The sequence below is a fragment of the Macrobrachium rosenbergii genome, chromosome 35 (genome assembly GCF_040412425.1).
Source record: "Macrobrachium rosenbergii isolate ZJJX-2024 chromosome 35, ASM4041242v1, whole genome shotgun sequence".
Classification (NCBI taxonomy): Eukaryota; Metazoa; Arthropoda; class Malacostraca; order Decapoda; family Palaemonidae; genus Macrobrachium; species Macrobrachium rosenbergii.
In genome coordinates this window covers 2384812-2406394 of record NC_089775.1, presented here as the reverse complement: position 1 = coordinate 2406394, position 21583 = coordinate 2384812, and the positions used below count along the sequence as shown (strand labels likewise).

The window sequence follows — 21583 nt, the reverse complement described above, 5'->3', positions numbered from 1 at the left end:
CTGAAACTTGACCAAATTTAATCTTTTTTCACCTAAAAACCAACTTTTTCACCTGAAACTTGATCAAATTTAACCTTTTCACCTAAAAACCAACTTTTTCTCCTGAAACTGTGATCAAATTTAATATTTTTTCACCTAAAACCAACTTTTTCAAACTCTGAAAAATTTAATCCTGACCTAAAAACCAAATGTTAAAACTCCCAAATTGACCTAAAAAAAACCAAATTTTTCACCTGAAACTTGATCAAATTTTACCTTTTTCACCTAAAAACCAACTTTTTCTCCTGAAACTTTATCAAATTTAATCCTTTTTTCACCTAAAAACCAACTTATTCATCTGAAACTTGACCAAATTTAATCCCTTTTTCACTTAAAAACCAACGTTTTCCCCTGAACCTTGACCAAATTCAACCTCTTTCACCCAAAAACCAAATTTTTCACCTAAAAACCAACTTTTCCACCCGAAACTTCACCAAATTTAACTCGAACCAACCAAACGATGGCATTTTGCAAAGCATCATAGCAACTAATACCTTGAATAAAGTCCCAGACACCGGCTACTCTGGGGGCATTTAGCCCATGGGGCCCCAGTTGCCAAAAACGAGAGTACCCAGACAGGGTTAAGTCACGAAATATTTTTATTTGTTTTGTGATATTTCTGTGTGTAACTCTAATTATTGCCTTGATTTTTTATGTCTGTGTTTCAGAAGCATTGCGTTGAGAGAGAGAGAGAGAGAGAGAGAGAGAGAGAGAGAGAGAGAGAGAGAGAGAGAGAGAGAGAGAGAGACTAAGGGTGACTATGTGTAAGAATTAGAAGAAGAAGAAGAAGAAGAAGAATGAACAAATAGTCTGCAATTTTTGTTGACACTTTTCGTCTAGTTGCCAAGGGTTTGTAAATCTCTCTCTCTCTCTCTCTCTCTCTCTCTCTCTCTCTCTCTCTCTCTCTCTCTCAAGAGTTAGGCTCTAAAATTGATTATTGAAACCACGGTTGAGAGAGAGAGAGAGAGCGAGAGTAATCCCTGTTATCTCAAAGTTACATCAGATTATAACTTGTTTTGTTCATTTTGTAATCTTAGGAGATAAGAAGTGTTTGCAATGAGGCTCTCTCTCTCTCTCTCTCTCTCTCTCTCTCTCTCTCTCTCTCTCTCTCTCTCTCTCTCTCTCTCTCTCTCAAAATATACCTTATACACATCTCCGTCCAGGTACATAAATATGAATATAAATATAAAATATTATATATAATTTTTTATTAATATTTCATAACTCTTCAACATTTCATCATTCCCCGGGCGGTACGTAACGTCTCGACTGGCCAAAAGTAATCTTATCAAAAAGATAAAACACAAAATAAGAGATTAAATAATTATTTTGAAATCCCAAACTGGCAACAATTAAAATTATATTAATAATAATAATAATAATAATAATAATAATAATAATAATAATAATAATAATAATATTATTATTATTATTATTATTATTATTATTATTATTATTATTATTTTATTATTATTATTATTATTATTAATTTGTGATGTATAATGAACAGTCTATAGTGAATGATGTGTGATGAATGATGTATAATGAACAAGTTGCAATGAATAATGCATAATTAATGATAAATAAACTATAATGAATAATGTATAATGGACAGACTATAGTGAATGTGTAATGAATAATGCATAATGAACAAACTATATCGAATAACGTGTAATGAATAATGTATAATGAACAGACTATAGAGAATAATGTGTAATGTATAATGAACAAACTATAGTGAATAATGTGTAATGAATAATGTATAATGAGCAAACTGTAATGAATAATGTATAATGAACAAATTATAGTGAATAATGTATAATATACAATAATGATCAAACTATAGTGAATAATGAATAATTTATAATGAACAAACTGCAATGAATAATCAATAACTTATAATGAACAAACTGCAATGAATAATCAATAATTACTAATTAAAAGCTATATATAATGAATAATTTATGATGAATGAACTATAATGAAAAATGTATATGCAACAATGATCAAACTATAGTGAATAATAATAATGTATAATAATGAACAAACTATTGTGAATAAGGAATACTTTATAATGAACTGACTACAATGAATAGTGAATATAATGAATAATGATGAACAAACTTCTCCTCTAACTGAGAATTATATAATGTTCTATTTTCAGTTCCAGCAATGTGTCTGTTCACAGCCGATAAGGAGAGAGAGAGAGAGAGAGAGAGAGAGAGAGAGAGAGAGAGAGAGAGAGAGAGAGAGAGAGAGAGGACACTACAGTTACCCCTGACAGCCAAAAAATAAACACAATCACCTACAATCATCTACAATCACCCACAATAGCAATAAACCTCACTGGGACGAGAGAGAGAGAGAGAGAGAGAGAGAGAGAGAGAGAGAGAGAGAGAGAGAGAGAGAGAGAGGACACTACACTCACCCCTTAATAAAAAAACTACACAATCACCTACAATCATCTACAATCACCCACAATCACAACCTACCTCGTTCAGTCCAGATAGCGTCGGCTGGAATCCAGGTTCCAGAGAATATCGACTGGGCATAAATAATATATATAAGGAATTTTCTTCTATAAGGGCATTCAAAGCCTTTTGGAAAGGGGGTAGGGGTATTTTAGAAAGGGTTAGGGGTATTTTATAGTATGTTTAGAGAGGTGGGTATTTTAGAAAGGGGTGTGGGTATTTTAAAAAGGGGTGTGGGTATTTTAGAAACGGGTGGGGGTATTTTATATAGCATGCCCCAAACCACGTGTGGGCATTTCCAAGGAGTGCTGTACCCAGTAACCTCTGGGGGGTTTTGGGCAAGCCTTTGGGCATATGGGTATTTTAGAAAGGGTGGGTATTTTAGAAAGGGTGGGTATTTTAGAAAGGTGGGTATTTTATAGTATAACAAATATCTATATCTATTGTTTTTAAATGATTTCATTATGAAAATATTCATTATATTTCATTATATCTAATCAAAGGTACCAATACCCTATTCATTATAGATAATTATATTCATTATGCCTCATCATACACAATTTTATACAAATATTTTCGTCATAAATTCTTTAATAATCGAAATATTCATCATAATTCATTATATCTAACCAAAAAGTATCAATACCCCATTCATTATAGATCATTCTATTCATTATACATATATAATTAGACCATTATACAATGATATATATGTAATGAAACTTCTTATATAAAGAGGAATCTTGGGGGCTCGGCTTATCCCTGGCCTCTGATTGGCCGTCGCCAAATAAAGCTGGCTTTTGATTGGTCGAGGCGGAGGCGTGTGACCACTATTGCCATAAGGAGAGACGAGATAAAGAATACGTAGTTATTATACGAGATTATTTATTGAATAACTTACCGAGCGACGCAGCACACAAACAATCAAGCAAACAGACAAACAAGGTGTTTTTGCAAACAAACGCATCGGCGGGAGAGCGAAACTCAAAGCAATTTGTACTCCAATAACACCTTTCGCTGCTTGGCGGCTCCGAGCGGCCATTTTCCAAAACGTTTCGTTCGGTCACGATCTTATTTATCGATGTTTTTCGATATTTATCGGTTATTCTCCTGCGGTTTTATCGTACGAAATAAAAGATGAAAACACGAAGAATATTATAATATAAAAAATACGACGTCAAAACCATCAATTTCATTAATATTCAAGCATGATTCGAAGCATTTCGGACGATACAATACGACAAACCGAAACGATAATATGGGAAATTTACCCAAATCGGCAACTGGAGAGTCGAACGATCCCTCCATTATTTTGTTTTTTTGCATAAGCGAACCAGTTTGATTCGGATCGCCGTGTCGTGTAGATGTACGTCCTCCGTGGCTCCTCAAAGTGCGTCCCTCCCTCCTTGCAAAAAGTGTTAAAAGTGCCCAGACACTTCTAAAGTCACAGGAAGGTCAACAGACACTTACTCAAGTGATAGAAGTGCCCGGGCATCAGTGCCAGCCGAGTTATACCCCGAAAACTAGTCACCATGCTTAGGGCAGGTGTGGGCTTGTCCAGGGCCAGGCGAATATGTCCCGCCTTCGGCAGGGCATTTGAGGGGCGCCCTGGGCACAGGGACGGCGCCGTGGCGGCCAGGGCGTGCGTCAGGGACGTGCCCACGTGCCCGAGGGGGCACGTGCGCGGTTTGGCCACGACGGCGGCCGTACGGGGCAGTTTGATACCCCAAAGTGACCCTTTCTCCCACAGGCACATTGGGCCGCGTCCGGAAGATCAGAGGAAGATGTTGGCACTTCTGGGGTATGAAGTAAGTTGACGGGGAGGGGGGGGCGAGGGCACCTTAAAAGAGCAACTTATTGCAACTTATTTATATCCTTATGTCTTAATTTTGCTTCCAATTTTGCTTCTTATTTGCTTGTATCTGTCGTCAGGGCCAAGGTTAAAGGGTGGGTATTATTCGTTTGGGAGTAAAGTGCCCTACTTGAGCGGCGAGGTCACCTTGAAAAAGCAACTTACTGCAACTTATTTATACCCTTGTCTTCAATTTTGCAACTTATTTGTCTGTATCTGTCGTCAGGGCCAAGGTTAAAGGGCTGGTTAATATTCGTTTGGGAGTAAAGTGCCCTACTTGAGAGGCGAGGTCACCTTGAAAAAGCAACTTACTGCAACTTATTTAGGCAATTTTGCAACTTATTTGTCTGTGTCTATCGTCAGGGGCAAGACTAAGGGCTGGTTAATCATTTATTTGGTCGTAAAGCAACTTGAGAGGCGATGGCACCTAAAAAAAAAAAAAGCAACGTCCCGCAACTTACTGCAACTTAATTAGACGCCTTTGCAACTTAATCGCTTGTACTTATCGCCCCGTTCAAGGCTGTTTGGGGGAACCGGTAAAATAAATTGGGAAACAACTTATAAAACAACTTTAACACCTTACATCGACACTTGTGGGCAACTTAGTTGCTCGTATCGATCGTCAGGGGCAAGGCTAAGGGTGAGGGGTATTATTTGCAGGGGGTAGGGGTTTTAGGGGGGGTTGGAAACGGGCCTGGCAACTGGGTCAAAGCCAAGGTCGACGGGAGGAATCGAACGCGGCTGCGAAAAATGTAATTATTAGTTATTGAATTATTATATAATTAACTATTGAATTGTTATATAATTAACTATTGAATTGTTATATAATTAACTATTGATTTGTTATATAATTAACTATTGAATTGTTATATAATTAACTATTGAATTGTTATATAATTAACTATTGAGTTGTTATATAATTAACTATTGAGTTGTTATATAATTAACTATTGAATTGTTATATAATTAACTTGAATTATCAGTTGTTAATAATTAACTATTGATTTGTTATATAATTAACTATTGAATTATATTAACTATTGAATTGTTATATAATTAACTATTGAATTGTTATATAATTAACAATTGAATTGTTATATAATTAACAATTGAATTATATAATTAACAATTGAATTGGTATATAATTAACTGTTAAATTATCACATAATTAACCATTGAACTTTTAGTTACATTTTTATCTGGGAATTACGTGATTGATAATTGGTTTTAATTAATATATATAAATTTAATTATATATATATAATTGTGCTAATTAATTATTGAATTATATAATTAACTACTAAACTTTTATTTTTTTTATATGGGATTTATTACATGTTGATAATTATTGGTTTTAATTAATATTTATATATATATTTATATAGTGATTAATTATTGAATTATATAATTATTGAACTTTTAGTTATATTTTTTATCTGGGAATTATTACAAGATTGATAATTGGTTTTAATTATATATATTTTATATATATATATATATATATATATATATATATATATATATATATATATAATATACAGTATATTATGATTTAATTATTGAATTATTATATAATCAACTATTGAACTGTAATTATATAAATAATTGATCTTTGGATTATTATATAATTGATATTTGATAATTGGTTATGATTTTTGTTGTCTGGTGATAATTGGTATATTATATATATATATATATATATATATATATATATATATATATATATATATATATATATATATATATATATATATATATATATATATATATATATATATATATATATATATATATATATATATATATATATATATATATATATATATATATAAAAATATATATATAATGTACATAAAAATTAAAAATCTCTCTCTCTCTCTCTCTCTCTCAAAACAGCATTAAAACTGTGAATTTCGATTAAATTATAGATGAAACCCAATCTTTATATTATGGTTTATTTAATTGTTTAATTGTACTATGTCTATTTGCGCAGCAATTAAATTGTAATTATTAATGAAATTATATATAATTAATTATTTGCCGTTTCAGATATAACTCATGAATTATTCAATGGGAGAATTATCTTATAATAATGATTTTTCTTTTTATATTCGACCATGAACAAAATATATCATTTATACTATAATTATGATAAAATGTAAATTGTTTCATTATATTTTTCATTCTTTTTCAAATATAATTAACTATTTAACCTAAGGTTGATCTTATAGGCCTCATAATGACTTTTCTAATTTGTTCATGATTTATCTTAATGGGTTTTTTGTCACTTTAACATATTCCAAGTATAGATGACCTTTTGCTTATAGTAAATGCTTTTACGCCTATTTAATGCAGGAGATATATTTATAAAATACTTTACGTCACTTAAAGAATGAAAACTTATATATATATACAGTACTTTACACTTATTTGGGAGATATATCAAAGTACATAATTTTGAATTAAAAGTGTCATTATATCAGTAAAGTACATAACTTTGAATTAAAAGTGTCATTATATCGATAAAGTACATAATTTTGAATTAAAACTTCAGTCAAGCAAAAAACTATAATGGTATTGTAACTAAGTAACACATCCTGATAAGCTGATAGTCGCTATTACTTTTTTTATAAGCGCGGAGATTTAGATAAGTTACGTTGAACTTTTCAGTCGCTGCCGTGCTTCACTTTTGGAGATCTAGTTTGTATTGATTATCAATCACTGGTATATATATTACCTGCTTGCTTTGTAAGGTACGCGAGCCATTGCTGCGCTGCGGTTTGGATTTTGAAGGTGCCTGAATCATCGATATACTGCTTAGTCAATTTGATGTCGCTTTGTACGATAAGTCTGCGGGAAAGCTCTGCGGCGGATGCTGTGTTCAATACCGGCGTGACGAGAAGATCGTAAATTTTTCAGATTGTCTTGGTAACTTTCTCAAATTATCCCGGTAAATTTCTCAGAATAATCTGGCTTATATTGCATTATAAACCCCTTTCCTGTATCCAGTCAAAAAATTGCATCGATGAACGATATCTCCGCAGGGGGGTCTAATGTCAAAGTACCCCCTGAGACGTTATCAGCGGCCTAATCGTTCCGTGAGGAACCGTACGTATTGTTATTAGCAAACCGGAGACATCCAAGAATGCCGTCACCAGTAGGTTCTATTTAGGGGCAGATTGATCGAGAGGGGAATTTAACGACGCCTTCCCCTTCCAGACCCTAGATGCCCTCACGGACACCGCCGTCCCGAAGAACATCCGGCTCGGCCGCGACCTCAACATCGACCCTCCCGTGGGGGAGCACTCGGTCCTCAACAGGATCCGCGAGATCTCGGAGAAGAACGAGATCTGGCGTTCGTATATCGGCATGGGGTACCACAGGTGTCGCGTCCCGCACGCCATTCTGAGGAACATCTTCGAGAATCCTGGCTGGTGAGTATGACGGGCGGTTCCTGCATTTTGTCGTTTAGTTTGGCCAATGGTTGGGGGGGCCAAGACTGTCCAACTCAGTGATGGTCCTAAACCCTGCATTAATGGGGAGGGTTGGAGTCGGGAAGGGCATCCGTCTATGCAACATTTTCCAAAACCAATTATGAAACGAGCCGTTCAAGATAAAGGCCTGTTGAAAACAGCGACCCCAACTAGGGATTAAGCCATCCATTAGACATGTTCCAAAACCAGTTAAGAAACAAGCTGTTCAAGATAGAAGGCCTGTTGAAAACAGCGACCCCAACTAGGGATTAATCCATCCATAAGACACGTTCGGAAACCAGTTATGAAAACGAGCCGATGGAAGGCTCATTGAAAACAGCAACCCCAACTAGGGATTAATCCATCCATAAAGCATATTTCAAAACCAATTATGAAACAAGCCATTCAAGAGAGAAGGCTCATTGAAAACAGCGACCCTAACTAGAGACTAAGCTAAGAAATATCATAGAAAATTGTGAGAAAACCTGACTCTTAATCATTTAGGTGTCTTGTAAACAACATTAACTGCATTTTTATTGAGTTTTTCTTGAAAAAACCCCAAATTTTAACCATTCTTTTTTCGGATAACTTTTGAAAAACCCCAAACTTTATGAAGTGATTTTACTTCGTAGCGTCCAGTGGTCTCCACTAAAGCCAGAAAGATCAGCCCCATCATCTTTCGTCGCATGTTCTGAATTATTTTTAAACATTTCAGGACAACGCAGTACACCCCTTACCAACCGGAAGTGGCCCAGGGTAGGCTGGAGTCTCTCCTCAACTACCAGACACTAGTCACCGATCTCACGGGGCTCCCCGTGGCCAACGCCTCTCTTTTAGATGAAGGGACGGCCGCTGCTGAGGCCATGGGTCTGGCATACAGGTAACATACGAGTCGCTGACGACGTTCGATTCTTCCGTCGTGAATTTTTCCATTGTGGAATTTGGCGTTTAGTTTCTCGCGCTACCAACCTTCCGCGGTTCACCATAGGCATTACTAGAGGCTCTTTCGCACATTCCTTCCTGAGGCTCCTAGCTGCTATAGCCTCTTTCATTCCTCGGACTGCACTTCCGTTCGTATTCATTTCCATCTTACGTTTTCTCGACCTTCTCCCAACAATCTTTTCGTACTGCGACTGTGAGGTTTTCCTTCTGTTACACCTTTAAAACCTTTTTTACTTAGTTTCCCTTTCGGCGGTGAATGACCTCGACAGAGGTCCCACTGCTTGACCTTTGGCCTAAATTGTTTATGTTCCTTCTGTGTGTTACTGAGCTTGGAAATTCTTGTCTTGCAGACGTTTAGATATTAGGTAACTTGTTTCGTCATTTCTCAACCATTAAGAATGTTATATTTTATTTGTAACAGTGACTTGTATGCTTTCATATTGTGAAATATTGCACTGTAACCTGTCCGCACCTCTGTAATTATTGTGATTGTCATGATTTGTGATATTGTTCATGTCTTTTAAGTTCTGATGAGCATTTGAGACGAGAGAAATTGATTGTGAAAGTCATAACCTTGTTATTTTTCTTTTTCAAGAATGGCCAGTGCCAAGGAAAGGTATGTTTAATGTCGGCTTAAAAGTAATAAGGAGTTTCAGAAAGGATAAATAGCTGGTTACTGGGTCTAGTACGTAATCACTTTTGTAAAGGTTTGGTTAAACTGCTCAGAGGTTTGAGCCATATGGTAAAAGATATTTGTATTGGGGTAGAATATGGTAGAATATACCTTAGTCAAAAGGCTGTTTAATGTATTACAACTGTCTTCACAAAAGGTATTGTGAATGGGAATATGTAAGCACCTTAGGCAACTGATGTAAATGTAGAATCTTCGCACCTGTGAGAATTACGTCCAAGATAATATGGCTTCTGACAGCTACTCCCCTCCCGCCTTTCAGACAGAATAAACGCCGAAAAGTGTACCTGTCCGACAAGCTCCACCCTCAGACTCTGGCTGTGGTCCAGACCCGCGCCATACCCCTGGGACTGGAAGTTCTCATTGGCGATGTGTTTGACATCGATTTCACAAACCGCGACGCCTGTTCCGTGCTGATCCAGTACCCAGACACGGAGGGGACGGTCAAGGACTTCTCGAAAGTCATCGAGGACGCTCAGACCAACGGGGTAAGATTTGGAACGAGTGGAAGTACTTCTTCCTGTGGGGTTTGGGTTTTTTTTAGTAGAGAATGCTTTATGATTTCTCATTGAGTAGATGAAACCTGTGCAGTTTTGGGTCAAAGCTTTCAGGAAATTGTTAATTTTATGTCGTCGTATTCATATTGTGCTAAAAAAAGTACAGTGTTCGCGTTACTTATTTTACAAATACTTTGATGACTTCTTTTTTGTACAAATACTTTGATGATTTCATGTTAAGTAGATGAAACCTGTTAAGTTTTGGTTCAAAGCTTTCAGGAAAATGTTATTCTATGTCAATCGTATTCAGTATTGTGCTAGAAAATGAGCCTAGTCATCCCATTACTTCTTACAAAATCACCTAATTCCTCTCTCGTTCTTCCTCAGACCATGGTAATATGTGCCACAGATCTCTTATCGCTCACCCTACTCAAGCCGCCCGGAGAGCTGGGCATAGACATAGCTGTTGGAACTTCGCAGCGGCTCGGAATACCCCTGGGGTATGGCGGCCCCCATGCGGGCTTCTTCGCCTGCAAGAACAACCTGGTTAGGCTGATGCCCGGGCGAATGATTGGCGTGACGAGGTGAGTTTCGGTTGCAGAGTAAGACCCTGTGACGTCTGGTTTTGTCGGTCATATTGAATTATGTATCGGTCATAGTTTTATTGTTAGTAACTGAATTATTACAAATGAAAATGTAAAATAGATTATTTATAAATTAAGAAATGTTTAAGAGGAACCAGTTCATTGACAAATGCTTTAGAAAAGTTATATATAAATGCCAAAGTATTTTTCATATTGTTCAAAGCTTTTCCATTATTTTAAGTATTACAAATGAAAATGGTCAAATAGATTATTGTACATACCGCAGTTCGTCATTAAAAACAATTATTTTTAATGACGAACTGTGGTATTTGAAAGTAGCAGTTCAGCTACTTAGGAAAAAGTCGGTGGCTAAGAAGCATTTAAAAACTAGTTCATGTTTGCAAATCAGTCTTTAAGCTCATTTCTCTTCCTGTTTGAATTCTCATTGGCATGTGTCTAAGTATACGTACATGGATTTGTGTATGCATAAATTTTATCTGCTATGTATCCCCCAGGGGGATACAGTATCCTTCTACCTTGGGGATGGTATTTTGTAGATGCATGTCCAGTACTTTTGTAGATCTCTCAGATCTAAGTAATGCATTGTGCATTTTCATTCATTTAGATTATTATTTCGAAAGAGTTGTTATTATTGCTAGAAAGTATTTAGAAATTGCTGTAGAAAGTATTTAGAAATTGCTCGAGAAAGTATTTAGAAATTGCTGTAGAAAGTATTTAGAAACTGCTCTAGAAAGTATTTAGAAATTGCTCGAACAGTACTTGCATATGGCCCATCCTTCTTCCAAGAAAGTATCACCACTGGCACCATCAGCTTTCACCTTGACCTCTGACCCCGTTTGTACGTGACCTCATTGCCTTGTAGGGATGCGAACGGGAAGGACTGTTACCGGCTCGCCCTTCAGACTCGCGAACAGCACATTCGCCGAGACAAGGCCACCAGCAACATCTGCACGGCCCAGGCCCTGTTGGCGAACATGTCTGCCATGTTCGGAGTCTACCACGGTCCCGAGGGCTTAAGGAACATAGCGAATCGCGTGCACAACGCCACCATCGTCCTTGCCCGAGGACTGCAGGGCTCCGGGCACACGATTGAGAACGAGTGCTACTTTGACACGCTGAAGGTATATGTTTGGTGGAGTTTTACTTGATTTTTTCATTCACCCACATCACCACCACAGCGAGGGAGCTCTCGCTTTGTCCTGTGTCCGTCGACAACGTTGTATGTCACAGTCGTCGCCGTGTATGTTTGTCGCAACAAACATTTAAAACTTCCTTTAAAAGGAATATGAGCTTCACTAATGTCCATTCCATCATTGTAATCTCATCTGTTACAAAGAAGTGCACCTGTATTTAGTTACATGTGCAGACGGTAATTTTAGAAGTGCACCTATATTTAGTTTCAAATTACCACATGTGCAGACTGTAATTTGACCTCGTAATTCACTTGTTACAGCCGCAGAAATCCTCGTGCATCGTTAGTAATGTTTGGGAGGTTCCCTCATCGTCTGATTAGTATTCCCTGTTTAATTTATGATCAAGGGACCATTACCAAGGCTGTGTTTTTTATCAACTGTCCAGTAGTTTTAAAATAACTTAAGGACAAACTAAGGTTTTGAAAATCATTTAGGTAACATCTCGAAGATCCCAGCGAGAGGCGGTATTGAAAAACCCAGCTTCTTTGCACGCCTTATTTTCTGGTAACGGCAAAGTTTATCTTATTAGAATGAGGAAGCATTCCAGATAGATTTGTTTATGTAATGAACATTGGAATAACTTTTACTTTTTATAGTTGCATTGTATTTTGAGTAATTGTAAAGGCAGATAGATATAAGCATCTAAACAATAACAAATATATATCTCACTATCAAAGAACGTTCTTATTATTGTAAATCAGGATTACAGGATTAATCTGCAAGTCATAATCGTAATGTGTGGGATTTTATGCGAATATAATCCCCTTAATTTAGCAATGATTTGGGAGCCACTTCAGATTACATTTGGTCGAAACTTAATCTCAGATTTTTGACAGTACAGTCAGTTCCTCAGGTGGGCCTATAAATTCTCTGATCTTATACTGCGGGCTAAATTAAGCCTTTAGATCAGACACACTCACCTACACCAACAGAACCCAGTTTTCAAATTCAGAGTCCCGTAACGAGGAATCAGGTGATTTGCTCGTTAACTTTCTCCACTTTGCTTGTCAATCCTGAATTTGCATCTTGCTTGTTCAAACTCCATCATCAGTACCCCAAGTTTATCTAGCATGTTTAGCATGGTAAATGCTAAGTTATTTGAGTTATCTGTATTGCAAAATATTTTTTGAAAGCCTGAAAAGTAGGAAATTCAAAAAGGAAATTAGTTGTGCAAAGATCTTTGCCTCGCAAATTGCTGACGATTGACTGTCTTGTATCGAAGGTGAACGCCACCCTGGCCACGAGTGAGATCCGGATGAGAGCTCAGCAGAAGCAGATAAACCTGCGTTACTATCGCGACGACACCGTGAGTTTTGATGAATCATTTGTTTTAATGGATGACTGATGTTTGTAAAGTTTAATCCAAGTGACGTATCATGTAAAAAAATCCTGTGATGTGTGATTTGTTATACAATAACTTTTAAATCATTGATATATGCACATTGTCATTTAATTTAGTACTGTATGAAAGAATGCTCGTAATACCACGGCATTGTCTGCGCATTGGGAAGTATTTCCGAGTTGTAAGCAAGACTAACGTCGATTGCTTTCAGGTTGGAGTTGCCTGGACGAAACCATAGAAAAGGAAGATCTCGACGACTTGTTCTGGGTATTTAACTGCAAGAATACGACTGCTGACAAGGTATTACATGTTCCAGCTGCCTTTTAATGTATTAAATATATTACAGTATTATTATTCAGGAGATAAACCCCCGTTCATGTGGAACAAACCTTACTGGGGCCATTGACTTGAAATTCAAGTTTCAGAAGAATATTACAGTGTTCTTTTGAAAGAAGTTGCAGAAGGTGATAGGGAGTATAGAAGGAAGAAATCAATTATTATAAAAGAAAGATAAATTAATAAATAGATAGAAATTTGAATCAATTGGTAAAATATCTAGTTCTTTGTGTATCTGATAGTTTGAAATATTTGTAGTTTCAGGCCCTGAATGAATGTAGCTCATTGTTGAAAACCCAATGGTACCTGTCCTAGTTAAGGTTCTTTGCAGTGTCCCTTGCCCCTAAACCCCTTCATTCCTTTCTCTCTGTACCTCCATTCACTTCCTAAACAATTGATTCATAGTGCAACTGTGAGGTTTTATCACCTTTTACACCATGGGAGACACCACCTGGCCTTCGGCCTAAACACATTCTCTCCTAACAAACAGATCGCAGCGAACATGGGAGACACCACCCCGAAGGAACACATATTGAACAGCGACTTCGTTCGGACCTCAAAATACCTGACGCACCCCATCTTCAACACTCACCACTCGGAGGCCCAGCTCGTACGTTACATGAAGATTCTGGAGAACAAAGACGTCTCTCTCGTCCACTCCATGATCCCGTTGGTGAGTGAGAGGTGGAGTTGTCTTCAATGCTAAATTTTATGAATTGTAGAATGACCTGTTGATGATGACGATGATTATAATAATTGTTTTAACGACTAATGGCCACTGATGATTGTATATTGTTTAGAAGTTGATCCCTTTGTTGATTATGATAATTGTTTAAGCAACTAATGGCCACTAATGATTGTATATTGTTTAGAAGTTGATCCCTTTGTTGAGGAGAAAGATTGAGATACATTAGGATGGACTGGACAAGATTATGACTTGCTTAAATGCTAAACTTTCGTATACCTTTCGTTCCATTTCCTGTACCTCCTTTCATACTCTCTTCCAGCTTACTTTCCACCCTCTCTTAACAATTGATTCGTAGTGCAACTGCTAGGTTTCTCTCCTGTTAGACCTTTCAGACTTTTACTCTATGCCTTTCAGCTCTTGAATGACGCTCATAGGTCCCAGTGCTTGCCTTTGGCCTAAATTCGACTGAGTCTGAACTTTTATATAAATCGTAGAATGACTCATTGATGATGATATATTACAAACACCACCCCACTTGAGAACACAAAAAAGTAATATAGGAAGCTTTATTCTGCATAAAAACGATTTTCCGTCGAGCGCGCCTCTTCCTCTTCCAGGGCTCCTGCACGATGAAACTGAACAGCACCACGGAAATGATGCCCTGCAGTTTCCCCCACTTCACGGAAATCCATCCCTTCGTCCCTCCGGAGCAGGCCCTGGGATATCGTCTGCTGTTCGAGGAACTAGAGCACGACCTCTGCGAGATCACCGGATACGACAAGATTTCGTTCCAGCCGAACAGGTGATTGAGTGGGTTCCTTTGATAGGCTTAAGTAAGGTAGTTGGTTGAAGTGTTGTTGAAGTTGTGCGAAAATACAGTCATTTTAGTTTTGTTCATTCACTTTTTCTTTTGATTTGAAATGCATTTCAGTTCTTGGTGGTTGTCTCGTAATTGGCGAGTGGTCACTGGACGGAAAAACAGTGTATAATGTAAAAAACCTACTCCCAAATTTTATCTCCAGCCTAACTTTTTCTTAAATGCCCTTAAAACGTGGAAAAACATCACCATAACTTGTCATTGGACCAAAAAACAGAGTATAAAGTAAAATAACCTAATCCCAAAACTTATCTCTAGCCTAGCCTTTTCTTAAATGTCCCTTAAAACTTGAAAAAACATTACCATGTGTCACTGGCCAAAAACAAAAGTAAAAAAAACTTATTCCCGAATTTCATCTCCAGCGGTGCTCAGGGAGAATACGCGGGTCTGCGCGCCATCATGTCCTACCTGGACTCCAAGGGTGAGGGCCACCGTAACGTCTGTCTCATCCCCACCTCTGCCCACGGAACGAACCCTGCCTCAGCCCAGATGGCCGGCATGAAGGTCGAGTCGGTCAACGTTAATAAAGAAGGCTCTATAGACTATAGGCATCTTGTAGCCAAGGTTATTCATCATCCGGTTTCATTCAGCATTTGAAATAAGATTTTAAGTATTCCTCGTACAGCATCAAGTACCTCTTAAGCTGGTGAATAAAGAGGGATCATTTGACTCCAGAAATCTTGTAGCCAAGGTCAATTCTCAGCCTGTTTTAGTCGGCGTTTGAAAAAGCGATAAGTTTGACTATATTTCTCGGACAGTATCGAACGCCTCCTTGATTCTTTTTCAGATTGAGAAGCACCGTAAGAATCTGGCCTGCTTGATGATCACGTATCCTTCAACCAACGGCGTTTTTGAGGACAACGTCAAGGACGTTTGCAACATGGTCCACGAAGCTGGCGGGCAGGTACGTGGGGTTCTTCCTTCTTCGTATGTTGATCATGAGAATTTAGATGATGCTTTTGATATACTCTTGTGAATACAGTTATATAAAATAGATTTAGTATGGTGTACAGTGAGTTGTAGTGTGCTTTATGTGTCCCTATGATAGTGCCTTTGGAAAGGAATTTTGTCTTAAACTTTTAAAAGTGTAAGTGTGTGGAATTCAGGACCACTGGAAAAAAGACTGCAGTATTTTTACTTTTATTATGAATTAAGTGCTTCTCCCCCTCCCATAATTGGTATAATATAACTAATTTACATAAGCAAATATGCTACTTTGTTTTGTGGTAGAACTTGAGGTCCTATTTTTTCCTGCCGTTCCCCAAATTGTCGATATAGACTTGTGAGCTGGTTTTACCCAAATGAAGCTCGAAAAAATCAAAAGATTTAGCTTTTCTGTTGTGCCTAGTTAAGTATATACCTCTCCTATGAAAGTTAATGTCTTTTCTCAGGCAGAAATCAAAGCCTGTTCGTTCGTGGATAATTAATCAACTCAAACGTTACAGGTATACCTCGATGGCGCTAACATGAACGCCCAGGTGGGCCTCTGCCGCCCGGGAGACATTGGATCGGACGTTTCCCATCTGAACCTTCACAAGACCTTCTGCATCCCACACGGAGGAGGAGGACCTGGAATGGGGCCCATCGGAGTGTAAGGAACGATTCATATTCGTCAGAGCTCACTATCGCCCTCTAAAATTCTGGCAATCGTTTGTTTTCTGTGATTTATCTTCCAAAAATCTCCATTCATCTTCAGCATCCATAGATTGTAAAATATGACACTTTAACTTCCAGAAAGCGACACTTGGAACCGTACTTGCCCAGCCACCCCATCGTCGATCCTATGGCCCTGATGAAGAAGCGTGCCCGTAGCTTTGGCGTCGTATCCGCGGCCCCTTACGGCTCCGCTGCCATCCTCCCCATTTCTTGGGCTTACGTGAAGGTTGGAATGTACTTTATCTCTCTGTTCAATGTCTGTTTAACCCTTAAGGGACGGGGGCAAACTTTAAGGTTGGCCAAATTAAGAAAAAAACCTATCAATGGAATGAAAGAGGAAGATATGCAATTGCACATGGCAGAAGAAAAAGAATTCTAAGAATTTTTCCCTACCTTCCATGGGAAGTTGAAAGTGACTATTTACAACCCTGTGTCGGGTCTCTTTTACAAGACATTCATAAAAATATGTTAATTGGACCAAGTTATGCTTTTTTTTCCAATCCAGAGGATCTCGAGGAATTTGAACTTCCAAAGTTCAGGTGAAGGTACAATTCAACTTGTATATTTTTTAATATTTTACTAAACTTTTATTTGTTTTACGAATTTGTTAATTTATCAGTTTTTCTAATAAGTGGTCTCCTCTTTCTGCATTTCCCATTACCTTCCGTTACGTGTTTCCAATGAACACCAAACCCTTTGGAAGCTTGAATTTCAAGTCAGTGGCCCCTGTGGTGGGCGTGTTCCATAGGAGTGTGGTGTTTATCTTCTGAATAATATTAACAATAATATTGAGTTTAAAATTAACTCTCTACATAACTTTTTCAGATGATGGGTCCCAAAGGCCTCCGGGAAGCCACACAGGTTGCGATCTTGAATGCGAACTACATGGCCAAGCGACTTGAAAAACACTACAAGGTGAGTCCAGTTTCTCGTTGGATTTGTTTTGCATTTTTGAGGAATAAATTGTTGATGTACGTCATGGCTACATTTCGGAAATGTGTCAAATTTGACTGCTTTAGTTTTTGAAAATGAAACTAGTGCTGAAGCCTAGTTTTTGTGGCTAGTTGTAAAAGATAATGTCATTATTTTTTGAGTCAGTACTTTGATAGCCACTTAAAACAGTTTCAGTCTCTTAAAGCAGACTTTATTTATACTTACCTTTCCTCCGTAGGTATTGTACACAGGTAACTGCGGCTTGGTAGCCCACGAGTTCATCCTGGATATGAGAGACTTCAAGAAAACTGCCGGAATAGAGGCGACGGACATCGCCAAACGTCTCCAGGACTACGGTGAGGCTGATTTTGACTTATCGCTGTTTCTCCTGTTTAAAATTCTGTCTACAGTGTACTGTAGAAGGCTGAGGAGTTCGGCATAATGTAGAAACTTGTAATACATATTATTAATGATGTTTTGAAATTGTAAGATTGTTTTGGGTTTTCACAATTGTATGAAAAGTGAATACAGAATTTTTTAGCTGTTTATTTTCAGGGAGGGAACTGAATCATGTGGAATTTGCTGTGATGCTTATTCTGTAATATCAATTTAGCTGTCAAGGTCCTTCTCAATTTGAAGAGAGATTTAGGTCTTGAAAAGTCTCAGCAAATTGGTTTGCAAGTCCTAATTGTTCCTCTTGTCAAATGTAGCCCAGAAAAGATATGGTTCATATTTAGCAACTTGAAGTGCTTCTTGAAAGTTTAAAGTTTAGATTACTAAAGATTCCTTTTATTGTGTCCTTTTAAAGTATAAACATTCAACTTTCTTCCCAGAACAGATATGATTTGCATTTAGTAACTTTAAAAAGTTCTTCTTTAAAGAGTAAAGATTCAAGTATGGTAATAAGATTCCTTTTGGCGTCTTTAAACAAATTTAAAATTCTTTCAGGTTTCCACGCACCAACGATGTCGTGGCCCGTAGCGGGGAGCCTCATGGTGGAACCCACAGAATCCGAAGACAAGGCGGAACTCGACAGATTTTGCGACGCCATGATCAGTAAGCAGCCTTTCTCTCGTTTGTCGTCTGACGATGCAGAAGTGTGGATGAAATTTGACGTGCTATAAAGAATTGTTGTATAGTTTTAGTATGTTTGTTGTTAAAATGGAGTTGCTTTTCTAGAAGTAAATGAATGACAGTGTTCCATGCAAGATCGCATTAAGTGTTTGCACTTAATTTAGTAAGCTGTTTCCACTTCGACATAATTAGATTCTTTCAAAAGTTCCGCGACATGTCGCGAACTCCGGAGAACTGAACCGACCTTTTGTCGACAGTGATTCGTGACGAGATTCGTGACCTGGAGGAGGGCAGAGCCGACCCAGCCTGCAACCCGCTGAACATGTCGCCTCATCCCCTAATCACAGTCACGTCGTCGTCCTGGGATCGACCTTATTCCCGAGAACAGGCTGCGTTCCCAGCGGTAATGCTCTTGTCCGTTGATAGTTTAGGGTTATGTTAGGTGGCTTATGTGATAAATAACAGTATAATATAGCAACTAGTCTATCCTTAAAGACGATCTATCACTTCGTACGTCTCTTTCAGCCGTTCATTCGCCCCGAGTCGAAGTGGTGGCCAACTGTGGGGCGCATCGACGACATTTACGGAGACCGCAACCTGGTGTGTACCTGCCCGCCGATGGAGGCATATTGCTCGCCCTTTGACGAGGACTCCGACGGGCAAGAAGAAGTTAAGGCTGCATCAGCCTAGTTGCTTCGAAACTTTATATATCCCCACTTAAAGTTGTAAGTATAAGTTTGCGTGAAAGGTGTACGTAATGTTTGTACGAGAAAGGGACTTAATTTACACTTATTTTTAAGATGTGTAGAAGTTTATTAGTTAAGAAAAGGAGAATGTGAGTGAAATTAATGAATTCCTAGAATAAAAATACATTGAATACGTAAGGATAAGTGTGCAAAGAAATTAACTTTTCCTAATCACAGTATGAACACTCATTTAACGTCATGCTAAAATAAAAGGACAATTATCGTTTGATATTTTTCCAAAGATATATCGAGGCTCTTCCCTTTTCAGATGAGATTTTCCGCCGGAACTACGCTTTCGGACGTCAGTCTTAACGTTTCTCCTTGAACGGTTGTTGTAAGTCTAGCTTAACTTTTGTACTTCACGTTTTAAAGTAATCATATAGTTTTATTCTGTAACTTTGGAAAGTTTGGAGTCGGTTTTACGGACGTACAAACTTGCCGCTGAATGCCTAACCTTTAGGGAGATTAATGATGCTGTAAAAATCCTATTTTATCTTTTAAAAGGTTAAGTCGAGTTATAAGATGCGGTACATATCAATATGTTTTATGTTGATTTTAGTGCAATACGTATACATTAACGTTAAAGTTTCGCATACGGTAGTTTCGCCAGCATTAGTAATTTGGTTTGTCTCGGGTTTTAAGTCATTTGTTCCTGCTATAGATATGGTGACTGGGTTGATATAGTTCCTCAAACCGTGGTTTAATAGTTACCGAGGGTTTAGTTTGGTTTTATGTCAAGGTATGTTCGTCTTGTGTGCACCACCGCAAAGGTGGGTTGAGGTGCCCGTTTCAGGAGCCGTTATGAAGGTGGTGGAATACGATCTTTTTGGAATAGATTACAATTTTAGCCATCAAATGTCAAGGTTTAGAAGCCACTTAATGCTGTGTTCGAACTGTTAACACATTGCTGTTATAATGGCAGTGGAATGTGATAATTTTCGAATGTATATGACAGTTTTAGCACGCCAGATGTCAAGGTTTATAAAGCCACTTAGTCCTGTATTAGAATTGTTAACATTTTGATATATTTTCACCGTTTAGTTTTGTAATTGTGGCAGTTTTGTTTTCTTCGCCACGAAGAAAAATTGGGTTGATTTTAAACAGGTTTGTAGTGATACCTTTAGACTTGAAAAGCAGGTCTGGTTACGTAACAATTTGGCTGTTATTTCTAGTCGACCAGCGAGTGCTGGTTACATATTGTGCCGTAATGTCGTTGCTCATGGTTAGAAAGTTTTAGAAAAATATTTAGAAGGTTGTTAAATGCAGTTTCAGAACCTATGTAAACATTTGTAAGAACTTAGATCAAGAACTTTTGTAGAGTAGACATTTGTCAGAACCTTTTTACACATTAGTGGCATCTTGCTTAAACAATTAGTACAAAATATTGTACTTAACATTGTTTATATATCTCATTTGGTGGTGGTATAGTCTAGTAAGTGTACTTTTGTGTAAGTACACCCAAACTGTTTCATTTTTGTGTAAGTGTACCACTGAGTTTGACTTTGTGTACAGAACTTCATAAATTAGTGCTCCAAGAAGTGATATATATATTATATACTATTTAGAACACTATTTAGAACATTAATATGGTTATAGCCCAGTAAGGACCACATTCTGATGTCATCTGAATGAACTGTACATGATTGATATTGTATTCCTATTACTTAGTCAGATAAAAGGTTCACAATTGTTTGTAATTCTTGGTATAATCTGAACTTTTGAGTTTATTAATATATTGTATCAAATATTATATGCACAGGGAACGTTTGAAATTGTACAGAATTCTTGATGTAACAGATTTCAAAGTTTTTAAACTGACAAACATATTATGTAACATCACAGAATAGGTTTAAAACCGTTTGCAATTGTAGCTCAAATTCAACATCGTCCAAAGTGGCGAACATACCTCGACATAAAGAAGACTTAAAACTAGTGCTGGACTTCATTGAAGACGAGGCCATTCTGTCGTAGGTCGCGGAACAAATCTGGTCACACGCATGACAATAAGGCTGCAAGGTGCTGTTCGTGGGCAGGATATATTTTTTGAAGAGGTTTTAAAAGTCACAAGTAGGTGAATAGGTTATCTTAAGTTTTGTTAATATAAAAAAAAGTTGAATAAAGTGTCTTTCATAATGTTTGTTCTTTTACACGTATTTCAGGTTAGGTTT

The 21583-nt window shown here is 37.5% G+C and overlaps 1 protein-coding gene across 1 annotated transcript; it reads left to right on the top strand.

Annotated features, from left to right (window-relative positions):
* Positions 1-3845: 3845 nt before the first annotated feature.
* On the top strand, positions 3846-21548 carry LOC136856315 (glycine dehydrogenase (decarboxylating), mitochondrial). Its single transcript, XM_067134069.1, has 20 exons — positions 3846-4318; positions 7582-7796; positions 8551-8715; positions 9731-9956; positions 10353-10549; positions 11433-11691; positions 12986-13073; positions 13317-13405; positions 13932-14114; positions 14747-14931; positions 15369-15570; positions 15794-15910; positions 16452-16597; positions 16741-16888; positions 17488-17577; positions 17834-17951; positions 18544-18651; positions 18927-19072; positions 19195-19394; positions 19684-21548. The coding sequence occupies exons 1-19, from the start codon at positions 4043-4045 to the stop codon at positions 19357-19359; spliced, it is 3123 nt and encodes a 1040-aa protein (XP_066990170.1). The 5' UTR covers positions 3846-4042; the 3' UTR covers positions 19360-19394; positions 19684-21548.
* Positions 21549-21583: the final 35 nt, after the last annotated feature.

Bases quoted from the DNA above. Each gene is read 5' to 3' on its own strand.
- LOC136856315 (XM_067134069.1), top strand. From the start codon at position 4,043: ATGCTTAGGGCAGGTGTGGGCTTGTCCAGGGCCAGGCGAATATGTCCC. The intron at 14,115-14,746 runs GTGAGTGAGAGG...TTCCTCTTCCAG, and splicing joins TCCACTCCATGATCCCGTTG to GGCTCCTGCACGATGAAACT. The intron at 16,598-16,740 runs GTAAGGAACGAT...TTTAACTTCCAG, and splicing joins GGAATGGGGCCCATCGGAGT to AAAGCGACACTTGGAACCGT.